General features: G+C 37.5%; 1 protein-coding gene across 1 annotated transcript; it reads left to right on the forward strand.

The window, feature by feature from the left end:
- Positions 1-1485: 1485 nt before the first annotated feature.
- Positions 1486-7156, forward strand: LOC130075757 (cytolytic toxin-alpha-like). The gene is given in 6 exon segments (XM_056240523.1): positions 1486-1606; positions 2676-2770; positions 4624-6080; positions 6083-6341; positions 6547-6645; positions 6750-7156. Coding segments are annotated over 6 exon segments (2226 nt in total). The 5' UTR covers positions 1486-1565; the 3' UTR covers positions 7025-7156.
- Positions 7157-17080: the final 9924 nt, after the last annotated feature.

The following is a 17080-nucleotide window of genomic DNA, read 5'->3' on the forward strand; positions in this document are numbered from 1 at the left end:
AACCCAAATCGGTCGGGTTGCACTATTAGTGCCCTCCTAATTATGGTTTACCAAAAAATTCTGGTTCCCCCTAATTAGCCTCAGTACCTAAAAACAATTTGCTCCGTCGTGGAACAACTAATTTTCAGGGTACCTATCTGTTTGAAATATCTTGATCTGTTACAGTTCTCACTTAATCCCAGATTATTTCTCTGCTTGAAATTTCTTGTTCTGTTACAGACCTCAATTAATCTCAGATTTTTCCCTCGTATCTGTTTGAAATTTCTTGATCTATATAGATCTCAATTAATCTCAGATTACGTACCACAGAAACAGCCTTCAGCCAATATGGTTCAATTTCACTCTTCTCCCCAATTAAACTGAATTTAATTAACTTACCCAAAAGAAAATAAATTGAACTGTCTCTTACCAGAGATGCTTCTGTTGCCACCTGCGGGTTCTTTAGATTCCAGTGGTCGATTCTCCCGGCCCTGATATCGGTCGGCCCCTCTCTCTCAAGTTTACGAGGTAGAGCTGGAACTTACTTAGTCCAGGTGGCCAAACACCGTCCGATCTCAGGTCCAGGAGGCACGTCCAAGGAATATCACTTCTGACACCAAAACTGTTGTGGCAAAAATTCATCTCAAACAAACATCACTGCGTAAGAGACACTCAGAGTCAAATTATATAAAATAGAAGTATTTATTCTTGCAAGAATAGGAGCAGTCTAATATACAGTTGTTACCCTGTGCAGAAGAGTGACACACCCCCAGACAGACTGAACTAGCTTTTATCTTAGTTTCAAGGCCTTCTTCCCCCCAGAGCCTTCCTCCCAGTAGTTTTCCATAGACGTCACTAGTTGGCCCAATAAGCCCCCCTGCACTAAGTGGCCTTCTGACATCTAGGTCAGAGGTCCTTGTTCGTCTGTTCTCTGGAGTGTCTCCCTCTTCTGCCTCCCCAGGTACATAAACAGAATCCTCTCTCACTACAAGTGAGAGACACACATGTGACATTCTTTGAATCATCTATATTTGTCTAAAGATCAATGAATATCATTAAAATTTCCACTACAGATGTAAATCATGTTTAATTTGGACTTCTCTGTGCATGCTCTTTGAGGTGGTGACCATAGACCTGCATTATATGACTGACAGACAAAAACGGTTTGACCTAAAAATATCAAAATTGAAACTCTTTGCGGAAACAAAGACACCTACATCTTGGATGCCCTTGAGGAAAGCGAAAACATACCAAAAATTAATTTCAAAGTGAACTATCCCTTTAACGGGAACTCAAGTAACCGAACCAAATAAACAGGAACTCAAGATTTGATCATCTGACCTCAATTACTTGTTATACTTTTTTTTTTATATGCCATTTATGGTAGGGATTGACCTTTGAGTATATGATTGGATGGACTGGACATAGTGGATGATTCTGCTTTATCTTGAGTATAAATATGACTCTTCTTCCTTAATAAACTTGAGAAAGTACTGCACTGTCTCTGTGTCTACTTGATCATTCTCCTGAGATCCCGCACTTTTGCTGCCACACATCACAGGGGTTGAGGAGCCGGTTTCCTGCTGATGACTGATAGCTACTTCGAGGCTGCAGATAGAAATATTCGGTAACACTTTACAATACGGTCTAATTTTTAAACATTAGTTAATGTATTAACTAATATGAACTAACCATGATCAATACATGCGTTACTGTTTTTGGTCATCTTTTGTTAACGTTAGCTAATAAAAATACAGCTGTTCATTGTTTGTACATGTTAGTTCACAGTGCATTAACTAATGTTAACGAATACATTTTTTGATTTTAGTAATGTATTAGAAAATGTTAAAATTAACATTGACTAAGATTAATAAATGCTGTAGAAGTGCAGTTCATTATTAGTTTGTGCTATTTAATTTTAAGAGCATTTAACTAATTTTTAAAACTAATAAAATTAATACAGTTAAATGGTATCTTAAAAAAAAAATTAAACTAATAAAAGTTCGATGTTTTATGTGTACCTGCCAACCTGTTACCTGGCTTAAATTTAAATATAAAACTTGTCTTAAGAATTTTAGAATAATTATTAATTATTATTATTAATATCACTCTATATGGCTCTGTATATATTATACCATGGTCTGGGTGAATACTCAATTCTGATTGGCTGCAGGGTGTCCATTAAAAAGTGATAGAGGAAACCTAGTAAAGGAGTTCTGGTGAAACTGACTGTTTACTGTTCGAAATTTATAAATAAATGTGCTGGCTACATCAGCTGTGAGTAACCATAGCAACAGGCAGTCAATAAACTGAAGGGTTCTACGAGCTGAGCGGACTATAAATATCTCCGGCGGTTGCTAAATAAACCATCAGGCGTAACCAGGGAATCCAAGTTATTGTTTGTAAAAACTTTAGATTTGGATTGTAAAACTAATTAAAATATAAACTAATGTTTTAAAAATGTGTTATTTGGCAAGTGACCATGGTATAAGCGGGATAATGCCCTTCAAGGTGTCCATTGTATAGGTAAATGGACTTCACGAGGGGCTAAACTTAAAAGGTAAACTATTAGCCTCCTCTGCGCGTCGGACGGTTCACGCCTCACCGTCGTCCATTAACACCTGACAATAGACACCTCGTCGGGCACTAACCCTTACATAATTAAACATATCTTTTTTATTTATTTTATTTATTAGAGCCATGGAATCAGAGCCAATCAAAGTTGCAGCCCTTGGAAGACCTCTGTTTCCTGGTATGCTGTATGACTGCCGCAAGGATTCCTTCATTCCAGGTAGGCTACTGTATACTTTTATTTTTTTTTAAAAAGTCCCTTTTTTTCTGCCCAATTGCTTAATAGGCTCTATGCACGAACGCTGCTGACGTATTTCCGGTAGAATCTCAGCCAGCATCTTTACTTCCGCATAGCGCGTTCTATAGCAAAGTGTACTAGAAAACTTTAATAAATTCATTTTCTCAGAAACGAGACAACGATTTTAGAAACTGAATCGCTAGTCGGATTTCACATGATATGAGAGAATACTCACCCTCAAAGTTGTCGATGTAGCTCGAAATATATAATTTAATCCCCTTCTCTTTCTTACTATTATGTGTGACAGCTAACTGCCTCACAATATTGTTAACATCATTCACGTTAATTGCGGGAAGTTCTTGTAAACAGCGAGTGTAATTTGCCATTATCTCCACTTAATGCAAAAAAAAAAACGGCTTCCGACGCAGCACCGGATGTAACTGGGCGGCCTGAGACAAAACGTGGAAGCGATCATGCATAGAGCCTATTGCAGTGCTTGAGTGGCAGGATTAGAGGTGCATGATGTGTGAGCAATAGCCATGTGGGCAGTGCTCCGAAATATAGCACTTCTGTAAACTTAGTTCAAGTAATTTGCCGATCCTGTTCCGGTTCCTCCATCTCTCTCTCTCTCTCTCTCTCTCTCTCTCTCTCTCTCTCTCTCTCCCTCTCTCCCTCCCTCCCTCCCTCCCTCCCTCCCTCCCTCTCTCCCTCCCTCTCTCCCTCCTTCCCTCTCTCCCTCTCTATTTTCAATTATAAAATATTTTGACTTTGAAATAAATCTAAAAACTGTATTGTCATAATGTAAACTGTTGACATCTGCAGCTTCGTCATAAACATTACTGAATGGCTCATGATATTAGTTTGTTATTATTTTCACTGATCCTCCTTAATCAAACATAGAAATACTAAATCACTAATAATTTATCTTAAAAGATCTTAATCTGTTTTGTGATAGTCTCTTTCTCATCAAAAATAAAAATAAAATAAAAAAAATAACCAAACAGGAAACATGAACTAGATCAGGAGAATGTTTGCTGGGATCAGTAAAGTTCACTCTCCATCCAGACACAGGCCGTGATGATAGTGTACCTCCAATCTCTGACTTTTTGAAAAGCCACACAACGTCACTTAAAGGGATAGTTCACCCAGAAATGAAAATTATCCCATGATTTAATCACTCTGAAGCCATCCTAGGTGTATATGACATTCTGGTAAATGGACTGCATTTATATAGCGCTTTCACAGACCCAATGGCCACCAAAGCGCTTTACATTTTGCCTCACATTCACTCATTCACTCACCGACGGCGGTGTCAGCCATGCAAGGCGCCATCCAGCCCGTCGGGAGCAGCTGGGGTTAGGTGTCTTGCTCATGGACACCTCGACACTTGGTCAGGTGGAACTGGGGATTGAACCACCAACCTTCTGGTTTGTAGACAACCTACATGAACCACTGAGCCACTGCCGCCCCAAGCTAGTTATTTTACTTTATAAAGTTTTCAATATTAATATTTTTCTTACAAAAAAACTCATCGCTTTGGTTCAGAATGTCTTTATTAACCCCCCAGAGCCATATGGAGTTTGTTTATGATGGATGGATTCACTGTTTTCCATGTGTGTCTTGGTCAGTCGCCATACTGCATGTAATCTGTGACAATGTTGTGACAATTTGTACTCTGATGGGACCCATTTTCATGATCTCGCCTAGGGCCCTACAAACTCACGTGCCAGCACTGTACCCAACACATCTATTAAATCAGTTTAAATCTGTATTATAGATACAAGACCTGCACATGTACACATGTAAAAAACTGTTAAAGCCACTTCTCATTTCAGGTGTTACTCTGTGGGATAAGGAATCATTGACTGAAGATTTGGACAGTCGTCAGCAGCTCATGACAGATTTGAAGTTCAGTAGCTTTGACTCTCTCTCTAGTAAGTCAGATCTCATGGATATAAGTGCCTCCCTGAAGCTCAGCTTCCTGGGGGGGGGGGGGCTGGTGGAGGTAGGAGGATCTGCCAAATACCTGCATGACACCAAATCCTCACACAATCAGTCCCGAGTTACAATGTATTATAGTGATACCTCCAGATTTGAACAGCTCACTATGACCCAGCTTAGCCAGATCACCTACCCTCAGGTGTTTGACCAGAAAACTGCAACTCATGTGGTCACAGCTGTTCTGTACGGAGCCCAGGCCTTCATGGTGTTTGATCAGATGTCTTCAGAAGATGAAAGCAAGCAGGACATTGAGGGAAAACTGAATGTCATGGTCAAGAAGATTCCAGGGTTTTCTATTGAGGGAGAAGGATCTGTAAAACTGACGGATGTTGAAAAGAAAACTGCTGAGAAAATCACCTGCACGTTTCATGGTGACTTTCATCTTGAGCAGAACCCCACCACATACATGGAGGCCCTGGATTTGTACAAGAAGCTCCCAACTCTGCTGAAGGGGAATCCACAGAATGCAGTTCCAATAAATGTCTGGCTTTATCCTCTTAATTTATTGGACACAAAAGCCGCTCAGTTAGTGAGAGAAATCAGCACAAGTCTGGTTTCCAAAACTGAACGTATAATGGAGGAGCTGGGAGACGTAGAGAGGACATGCAATGACCTGTCCAAAAGAACAGAGGTAAATGTTTTCAGTGACATTGAAGAGAGGCTGCACTCATTTCAGGACTCATTTAGCATTTACAAGACAGTGCTCCAGAAAGCAGTGGCAAAGGTCTTGCCTGCTGTTCGAGAAGGTGGGAAGGAGGAACAGTCACTGGCAGACATCCGGAAGATCCACTACAGCTCCCCTTTTAATGCTCACAAGCTTAACCAGTGGTTAAATGATGCAAAGTCTGAATGTAACATCTTGAGTTCTCACACCAAGAAGCTAGAGCAGATCAGGATTGAAGACTCTGATGGTCTGAACACCATCCTCCTTGATCCTGATATTGATGTTGTGGTGTGCTTGACCTTCACATCTTTGAAGTATGAAGACCCGTATCTTTCAACCCTGAATGAGTTCCTGAAATCTGATGAGTTTAAAGAGTTAGATGGAAACAAAAATGAGCTTGAGGCATCTGACAGAAAATGGTTCAATGATCCTGATGTAATACAAAAGATGATAGAGAACTTGTCTATCTTCAGAGGCTTTTCAGAAGCCAATAAAGATAAGAAGGGAATCAGCTTCATTATTTCAGCTGTCTCTGATCCCTCGCATCAAGGCTCCTCTTTCTATTTGTACGAAAAAGGGAATCTGACAGACACACAGTTCCAGCCCGTGTCCAAGCCGCCCCCACCGATATAGTGAATAATGTCCTGGAACATACTGTGTCCCTGATACTGCAGGAGTCTCCAAGTGGAGTAACAGTGCAGTACAGAGTAGAGTACAAGCAGGTAAAAGCTGAGGAGAGGGAACAGTGGCTTTTCATAAACACAGCTGATGAAGACTTTACTCTGACTGGATTGGAACCTGGAAAGCAGTACTTGATCCGCTACAGGATAGTGGGTAGAGTGGGAGTGAGTGAAGCCAGTGATACTGTCAGCAACGTACCATCTTCAGGTAAGTGTCATCTGCACATTTGTATCAATAATCATAAAAATTGTGAGTCAATTCAGTTATTGAATTATTTTGTTGCTCTCATTATTTTTGTGAATTTTACCATATTTACCACTCTAAAACAGGACTGATCACCGTATTCCAGTTGTAGCAATTTGTAGCAAAAAAAAAAAATCTCTCTCTCTCTCTCTCTTAATTCCTTTCTCAGCACAAGATGTGATTGTGGGTGGGAACGGAGGTAATGAATTCTCCTTTAAGCCCTTTTACAGAAACATTTCGGAGATCACCATAACTTACGACGGGGTGTGTAAAGATCGTTTTTTTCTAATTTATCTTCTTTGATTATTTGAATCAGATTGTTTTTATTTAGCTACTTGATTCACATTAAATACATTTGTGCTTTTTGGGGGGCTCTGAACACAATCCAGGTGATTTTAAACACTGGCCAAATGGTGAAAGTCGGTGATGTAGCAGGATCTAAACAACAAAAACTTGTCCTTGATGAAAATGATAAAATTGTTGCTGCAACACTGTGGCCAAATATTAATAATAACAGATGTGGGGGTCTGGAATTTGTGGTTGTCAAAATCAGTGGTGAAAGAAAGACATTATCTGTTAAGTGTGATCGCCTGGGTGAGGCTGTGAGTGTTGATGTGAAGTCTGGAAGGTGTTATGGCATTATGTGAAGAAGCGGATCTGAAATTGATGCTCTGGGTTTCTACTTCATTTAGCCTCCAGCTATACACATCTGTTGCTGACAGTATCCAAATATCTGAACATCTAAAATAATGGCATCTAAACAGCATCATATACTCATATACATCAAGCGTATTATTGGATTTGATTGAAGTATCAAATTTGAATCAGTCTGTAGGCAATCAGTGTCAATCAGACTATAATTTTTTTTATGTAAATGAAACCATAATAAACAAATAAATTACAAGTTTAAAGTATCAAATTTATGAGTCCGTCAATAAATAGTGATTGTATTTGAGGATATTCTGGGAGATTTTTTTATAATGCATGTCCATCTATATATTTTTTGTTCTGCATCTGTACTTTTTGGAAGTTCAAAATATCTTGATGTACTTGTTTAATTACAAGCTTACTTGATTTAGTCTGATAAGCCTTTCTTGCTGTGTGTTTTTTTTTTTAATTTAGTTATTTTTATATTATTGTGTAGGCTATTTCATGCTTTTTTTTTCTTTTTTCTTTTTTTTTGCTGCAAGTTGTTGCTCACAAATGTTAATTGTTAGGTTCAGAAATTAGTTTTTGCAGGGTGGGATGTCTGGAATGGTGTTCGTCAACAAGCTTTTTCCCATGAATGAAGCCCTGTTCCCACCGCCAGCGACATGATCCCATGATTCCCATCCGTTTTCAGTGGAGAGCTGGCGACTTTCGGCGATAGTGACCGTTAGCGAAAGGATATATTGGCGTCAAGCGACGCAAGAAAGTTTAACTTTATGCAAATGAGCAGCGAATTTCGCGAGCGACAGCCAATAGGAGTGAAGACGAGTGCAGGCAAGACAGTTCTGGACAGTTTCACTGTTTTATATGATTTAACTGTAACCACATACATGGATATAATAAAATGATGCATGGAAAAGAAACTGACAGTCTTAGTGAGTTTGATTCATACATTGAATGTTTGTGTTATGATGCAGTGAGCAGTTTAGCACTGCTGCAGTTCAAATTACAGTTTCCCCTGCATTATGTTTATGATTATTAGGGACAAGACCATTTATTATTTGTCGAATTCGGATGGCGTTTTAGTCATTTTTGACAATAGTTTAATTAATTGATTGATTGATCGTTAATCTGGTTAATTTAATGCACTGACTGAGCACTGAGCAGAATGCTACTTTTAAGAATGATCATTAATTATTTTAAGTCAAATTTTACTGGCAATACATATCATTTGTGATTGGGTCAAAGACGAAGGGGGGTTTGAAGGATAAAACTACATTTTAATACAGCTTTTTAAAATATACCCCCGTATTAGAATGTGGACGTCCTGTTTAATTTTCCTGCGCAAAAAATAATGATTATCGTACATTTTAAACATGATTTACAGAAGACAATATAGCCTACCAGTGTAACAGTGTAATATAGGCTACTAAAAAATCTTGTCAGGCATATTTAAAACAAGAATCAACCAAGCTCGACGCAATTATACTAAATGAATATCTCGAGGCCCAAAGAAAAGGAAATGAATAGTTGAATAAAGTCGTTATTTTTGTTTGTTTTTTTGCGCACAAAAAGTATTCTCGTCGCTTGATAAATTTAAGATTGAGCCACTGTAGTCACTCGGACTATTTTAACGATTTAATAACGTTTCTGGGCTGGCAAGTTTCAATCCCTTAGGGACTGTTCGTTATTTATTTAAGGGGCCACCGGAGGAGATTTGAGATCTGTAGTCAAAAAAGACTCCCTTCGCCAGCAATAATTTTTTATATGACCCTCCAAAATGATTGTGAAAAAAGGCATGACCCTCCCCAATAATTTATTGATTAGGCTGGTTTGCGCTTGGAAAAGATGTTCAGATAGCCATTCCATGATAAACGACTAAACTCCTGCTTTCTCATCTTGCTGTAATGATACACCAAACCTACAATTCGGTTCGTATCACAATTTTTGATTTGGAAAAAAAAATCATGTTTTCGGTGCTGATGCAGTGGTGACGCGTTCATGTAAAATGTAAGGGTGGCGCTGCCAATAAAGTATCTTAAAGCTGCCACAAAGAACCAGCAAAAGTAACGATTATGAATAATATAGCAAGGGGACATTTCAATTGTTTATTAATAAACAAGTCTTTGTCAGTGTCGGTTGCAAATATAAAGGTGATGATGCTGACTCGCGATCTTCGCAATAGTGAAAGCGCCAGAGAGAAATGCACATTCGGATTACATAAACAGAGAGCAGTCTGTCTGTTTTCTTTCATTTTGAATTGTTCTGTTAAAAAGTAGACATGTCAAGCTTTCTATATATTTATCAGATCTGTAAGGCAAGTAGCCACCTATTACGATGTTTCGGTTAATTTATTAGACAAGAGTCCAGTTCACGCGCCTCCGTGTCATGATGATTTTCTACTATTTACTTCTTATATATTAAATTCAGACAATTTGTTGATGAAACATTGATTTAAATTAAGATACAGTTTATACAAAACGAAATTCACTTTAAAGAAAGGCTTTCTACAAAACAACACTTAATGAAGTGGTCAAAATCATGTCTGGCCATGTCTCCCGATATATTGCGTAGGGCAGGCTATACTTTTCATAATTAACATAGATGGAAAAAAACATAATATGAAAATGCGCTTATTATGGCTACAACACATATACAGACTCTATTTGTACAAATTGCTGCACATTTATTAAATTCTGAATTTTGCACACAAGTTGAAAGGCATTTGTTTGTGCATATTAAAACATATCTGCATCAAGTTCACTGATAATTGTGCATGCATTTATTAATCATTATGATACTAAAATCATAATAAAGTAGTAGGCTTCCCTTTCAATAGTCCAAATTCGCGGTGGCGCTGCCATTTTCGTCTTTCTTCTGTGGATTTCTTCAGCTCCTGGTTGGTCAAATTCAGATAGATCGACACATCGGCTCATTCAACCGCACAGGGCACACACCTCACGAATTCAAGCCTACAGCTCCCGAACTTTTTAGACATGTTTAAAAATTATCGTGAGGTCGAGAGGTTCGGCTCGGCTCGTATCTTCCTAGCACACGACATGAGCCGCAACATGCGAGCACAACCGATTTCCACGCGATTTCTCCCGAGTGAAAAAAAATCATCTGCGAGCTCGTAAAACAGCAACAACAACAAAAATCGCACCGTGTAAGCCCGCCTTGGAGTATGAATATATAAACAGGCGTTTCAGTATTAACCCTCTACTGCACGCATTATTATGCCATCATGGAAAAAAAATGGTACAGTGTTTTTTATATATATAAAATAGACTCAAATTAACATTTCTTTTTTTTTTCTTTTTTTTTTCGGGGGTACTTTTGGGTGCGTTGCCATGGCAACATTGTGCGACAATGGAACAGCCTGATGCGTTTTCTTCCAAAATGACATGAAATTCATAGATGATTACAGACCTGTCTTTTAGAAATGAAATTGTTTTTATTATTTAAAATGTTTTCAAGAGCTTTGTGTACAAAATATGAAAATAATTTTCAAAGTATTATTTCAACAACATTTACAAAACATCTGACGCAAACTCATAAGAACTGTTCAAGTGAAACTACTCAATGTGAAACGATTATTTCAACAACATTTACAAAACATCTGACGCAAACTCATAAGAACTGTTCAAGTGAAACTACTCGATGTGAAACGCCTTAAAGCAGTTGTTCTCTTCGTTAAAGGTGGGGTATGTGATTTTCTTTTTTGACCATTTTTTTCGCACTGAAGCACTTTCGCAGTTAGAAGCACTGACATGAAAATTAAAAAATTGAATCATCTGTGGAACGGGCAGGACTCGAAAAACTCCAGCCAATCATTTCCAAGACCACCTAGAATCATTGGACAGTAAGTGCGTCAATCAAACGGTCGTACCATACCCCCCTCCCCCATGCCCCTCTTCGAATGGGTGGAGTCAGGGCCATCGTCGGAGGAAAGAAGGTAGGACATTTTGAGTTTTGTATTTGCAAAATCTGCCGGCCGTTTTGCAAATCACATACCCCACCTTTAAGGCAGAGGTGCACCTTGCACTTAGAGCAAACCCCTCTGACGATGCCCTTGCAGCCAGGATTCTTGCACCTTCCTTTTGGTGCACCCATCTCTGGCCAGTAATCAAAGCGGTCAAGACGGATATATATTTTACTTTTATACTTTAGCCTACTTTTACTTTACTTTATAAATATATACAAATATATATAAATATATGAGTAGAATACAACCATCCAACTATATCAGTGCATCCATACATTGTCATTCATACAAAGCTACTCTGCATTAGCATGGGCAAAATATTGTTCCATTACCGCACAATGTTGCCAAATGGCAACATACCTATTTTATTAAATAAAAAGGTAATATAAGTATCAAAACAATGTGACAATGATTGAAAAAACATTAGAACTTACCCCAGATGCTTGATGTATTTTTTTTTTTTTTTGAAGAAATATGAAAAAAATAAGGAAAATCTTCACATATACACGAGCACTTTTTCAGCAGCTGGAGTCATCAAAAGTGTGTGAAAAGAATGACGTTGCAAGGGTGTGTGTAGTGTCGTGATGTCATCAAAGCATATCATTGGTTACCACCAGGTTCTACCATGAATTTAAGATTAATCAGAGCTCATATTTATTTTCAAATTTCAAGAAATGTCCAAAGAAAGGGTATGTTGCCATATGGCAACACCGTGCAGTAGAGGGTTAAATGCATTTTCTGAGAATTTATATTTCATGTTTTGACAGCAAATGTGACATCCATAACGCTGGAATTGCCCAATTTTAAAGAATTTATCCTCAACTAGTTTTTTTGGTGTAGGTCTATTTTATTATGTTAACTTCAAATAATACTAATAGTAATTTCAAAATGTGGTAGCCCTATGTCCAACACATCACACTCCACTGTTATGGGGGCAATTTCAGTAGATTTACTCACTAACATTGTTGTGGAAACACAATAAGAATGGAAACTGAAATATGGTAGTATCGTGCTAGCGCACATTATATCAGCTGCAGTTCTGGCGCCTCAGTCCCAATACTGTAAAACTCGACGTACATTCACATCACATGTTAATGCAGCGGTAGAGTTACACTCACAGGACACTGCACTTATTCGCAATCACAAAAGTTCATTATTTGCTCCTTTGCCGGGTAAACCATTACTTTGGCGTTCTGTTCTAATACACTTTTTCTGAGCGCGTACTGAAGCGCGCGCGCACTGTCAAACAGCGCCAAACTAGATTTTTGTTGGGTCAGACCATAGCGATGGGGGGCCGAGACCGAGAGAGCTACATAAAGCTACATGGAAAAAATAAGCCACTTTGAAATGTAGCTGTTTTGATGAATACAAAAGTTGGGTGACCCTCCCCTATAGACTAAAAAAGTTGGATGACCCTCCCCTCAACAAAGAATAAAAAGACATGACCCTCCCCTATTTTCCTGCGGTGGCCCTTTCCATAAATACCGAAAGGTCCCTTAGAAGCCTATGGAGGAGTGATCCAGCTCTCAGATTTAATCAAAAATATCTTAATTTGTGTCCCGATGATGAACGAAAGTCTTACGGGGTTGGAACAACACCAGGGTCAGTAATTACTAACAGAATTTTCATTTTGGGGTGAACCATCCCTATAGCCTACTCAATTAAGGATCACAGTGCAGCCCCCAAATACAAATTAAGGAACATTTTTCATTATTTATATTTTGCCACTATCCTTCAAACGGGTTTTATCCATTTGTCAACAAGAAGTTTTATTTAGGAAGTGAAAATCATTTCAAATTTAATAAAATTTACTATGATCACATAGTCTTTTGTCTACGTAAATAATTCAGAAAAGTTATGAAAACACTTAAAACATGTAATATTCTTTATTGAACCAGTCTGGGGCGCAGCTACAGCTTGCTCACCCCAGTCAGAAATACATTACTTTTTTTAATAAAACAATTTTCTAACGTTAAACAATTCTTCAATAATTATTTTATAGGCCTATATGACTTATAATATTCTAATATTAATAAGAATACTAATTCGCATTTTCAGCTATGTCACGCCACAGCCTAATTGTAGCTATTACTTGGAACCAGAGTCTACGATCAGCTTTAACCAGGTCCGTATGCAGGGTTTGATAAATACAGAGGTCCCAATAGGTTAGGGCATTTTGATTTAAATTTTCGCGATCTCCACACGTGCATTTTAAGGTGTTTGAATCCTAAAAAAAAAAAAAAAAAAAAAAAAAAAAAGGATAACAGTAGCTTTAAAAGCATGTCAGTGGGCAGTATAGCATACATTATTTGTCAAGCAGATGACACATTCTTAAACATGAGAATCAGTTTGAATGTTGCAATGAATGATAAATGGAAATGCCGAATGTTTATGCTTATTGTTGACTATACACAATTACATAGGCCTATTCAAAAAGCCTTAAATGAGAAATGTTTCAAGAATTTCTTTGCATAGATATTACATTTCAATCAAACGCCAATGCAATCCTTTTGTGTCTAGAGGCAGAATCAATAATCAATGTTTTTGGACTAATCTGTTCATTTAATGGTTTAATTGCTCACTCATAAAGACAGCCACTTGTCGCCACCTACTGGCTTAATGATGCAAGTTGCGCAAACAGACAAGTGGAGTATGGGCAATACAAACAGTAGCCTACAATCCAGTGCTGATACTGGTGAAATATTCGAACACATTAGAGGTATACAAATATATATATAGGCTATATACAATAATAATGGCAAAGTATTTAATATGAGCTTGTGGTGTTAAATTGAGCTTAGTTTCCACTGTCATTGGCAAAGATGTATATCTGTGTCAAATACGAATCCATTGTAATATGTTAATCTCACTCTGGGCATAGTATGCGATATGCTCTTCCTCTCTCATATCCATAACCTTCTTTCTTCTTCTCTGCGTCCCAATTCGCATACTATCCGTCCTAAATACTATTCGAAAAGAGAATTGGTACGTCCCAAATCGTAGTATGTTGAAATGAGTGGGTGCTTCTCATTTCTTATTTGTATATCCTCGTTTCCTTTCCTCGCGTCTCAGCTCCACCCCCTGTAGGACGCGAGGGAAGGCTGCAAGGAAAAAAAATGAGGACGGAGGAATTGAATGAAAGCTTTTTTATACATTGGAATACTTGATCACTCGAGCGTCACTTCACTGCGTCATCAGCAGCGCTCAAAGGATCTGCCCTTATGTTGTTAAAGTTTGTTTATTTAAGAAATTAATAATAAATAATAATTAAGCAAGATACCTTGTTGAAATATGTGAGTTGTGTGGTTTATGTAAACTACAAAAGTAAAGTATAAATTCAAATGATTGTGACAGATGTGAAGGGGGAGGAGAATTGATACGTGCGTCATGTTTAGTCGATAAAACTCTTCCGCAAAGGGTACACCTGTGTATCCTCGCTCATAGCTCCTCTGGAAGCCTCCTCACTCCTCGATCCTCGCCTCCTCGCGGTGCAATTAGAGAATTGAGATGTCCTTCAAGATGGCTGAGCTCGATCGGTTTCCGGGTCATAGGATGGAGGACGGAGGAGACGAGGAGGGATATTGAGAAGCACCCCAAGTCCCAAAGAGACCCGGATGGTCTACTAAATCCGGTCAGAATCCGAAGTGCAGATCGATCGAGGAGTCTGCGCGTCAGGAACGGAAGTGCTCAGAAATCGCTAAAAGTGGGCTTCAACTGTCTCAACTGAGTTCCAACAATTCTCTGGTTCCAATGAGATCGCTCTGTCCATTTCTTTTACTGTCTATGATCGAGATCGATGCGCACTCTAACGGCTGATATTGCCCACAACCCATCGCGCGTTGGACGAGGATTCGGTTAGAACTACAAACACAAGTGAAAAGTGTTCAAAAACTACAGACATGGAGGACGCGTGAGTCCGACGGTTATGTAGAGAGGTTTAGAAAAAGGGGTTTGAGTGATTAATTATCAGCATCTAACCTGACGAAAATGTATTTATTCAATGTTCTCCACATTATATTGCATCTGCAGCAGCATTGTGAACTTTTGCAAAGATACGTTTAGCCATTAACTTTTAAATGCATTATTATATTCAAATTCCAAACACATGAGGAGAGTCTCGCATTAAAGACCCATGACTGGCAGATGATCGTGCATGCGACAACAATTCTCTCCGAAATGGTAAGAAGTTATATTAGATTGAATGGAGGATTTTAACTGTGACGAGATGATTGAGAGGCCAGCTGCAGCCCCGCAGACCATAGACATAATACATATTCTTACTAGTAACAATTATTATTAGAGAGCTCTCTAATTCAATTATTACTAGTAAGAATTACAATTACAGAGCTCTCTAATTCAATTCTTACTAGTAACAATTGCAATTAGAGAGCTCTACAAATGAATTTTTACTAGTCATATGTCTCCATTGACTTCCATTCATTTTTAATTAGAGAGCTCTATAATTGAATTGTTACTAGTAAGAATTACAATTAGAGAGCTCTCTAATTCAATTATTACTAGTAAGAATTACAATTAGAGAGCTCTCTAATTCAATTCTTACTAGTAACAATTACAATTAGAGAGCTCTCTAATTCAATTCTTACTAGTAAGAATGCAATTGCAGAGCTCTCTAATTCAATTATCACTAGTAAGAATTACAATTAGAGAGCTCTCTAATCCAATTATTACTAGTAACAATTGCAATTAGAGAGCTCTCTAATTCAATTCTTACTAGTAAGAATGCAATTACAGAGCTCTCTAATTGAATTTTTACTAGTAAAAAAACGAATTAAAGATATGTATAATTGGAGAGCTCTGTAATTGAATTAGAGAGCTCTGCAATTGCATTTTTACTAGTAACAACTGAATTAGAGAGCTCTCTAATTATAATTGTTACTAGTAAGAATTGAATTAGAGAGCTCTCTAATTGTAATTGCTACTAGTACGAATTGAATTGTAAAGTTCTCTAATTAAATTTTTACTAGTAAAAATGAAATTACAACAAGTAAGGCTGGGTACAATTTAAGCTAAAACGGCTTGCCATATAAAACGGCTTGCCATAATTGTTACTAGTAAGAATTGAATTAGAGAGCTCTGCAATTGTAATTGTTACTAGTAATAACTGAATTAGAGAGCTCTCTAATTGTATTTTCACAAGTAAGAATTGAATTAGAGAGCTCTCTAATTGTAATTGCTACTAGTAAGAATTGAATTGTAGAGCTCTCTAATTGAATTCCTACTAGTAAGAATTGCATTAAAGAGCTCTCTAATTGAATTAAAGAGCTCTGCAATTGCATTCTTACTAGTAAGAACTGAATTAGAGAGCTCTCTAAATCAGTTTTTACTAGTAATAATTGCATTAAAGAGCTCTCCTAATGTAATTCTTACTAGTAAAAACTGATTTAGAGAGCTCTCTAATTCGATTCTTACTAGTAAGATTGCAATTGCAGAGCTCTTTAATTCAATTAAAGAGCTCTGCAATTACATTCTTACTAGTAAGAATCGAATTAGAGAGCTCTCTAATCGCAATTGTTACTAGTAATAATTGAATTAGAGAGCTCTCTAATTGTAATTGCTACTAGTACGAATTGAATTGTAAAGTTCTCTAATTAAATTCTTACTAGTAAAAATGAAATTACAACAAGTCAGGCTGGGTACAATTTAAGCTAAAACGGCTTGCCATAGCTCTCTATTTCAATTGTTACTAGTAAGAATGCAATTAAAGAGCTCTCTAATCCAATTATTACTAGTAAGAATGCAATTGCAGAGCTCTTTAATTCAATTACAGAGCTCTGCAATTATACATATCTTTAATTTGTTTTTTTACTAGTAAAAATTCAATTAGAGAGCTCTGTAATTGCACTCTTACTAGTAAGAATTGAATTAGAGAGCTCTCTAATTGTAATTGTTACTAGTAATAATTGGATTAGAGAGCTCGCTAATTGTAATTCTTACTAGTAATAATTGAATTAGAGAGCTCTGCAATTGCATTCTTACTAGTAAGAATTGAATTAGAGAGCTCTCTAATTGTAATTGTTACTAGTAAGAATTGAATTAGAGAGCTCTATAA

The sequence above is a fragment of the Rhinichthys klamathensis genome, unplaced genomic scaffold (genome assembly GCF_029890125.1).
Source record: "Rhinichthys klamathensis goyatoka isolate OS25496 unplaced genomic scaffold, OSU_Roscu_1.1 h1tg000603l_1, whole genome shotgun sequence".
NCBI lineage: Eukaryota > Metazoa > Chordata > Actinopteri > Cypriniformes > Leuciscidae > Rhinichthys > Rhinichthys klamathensis.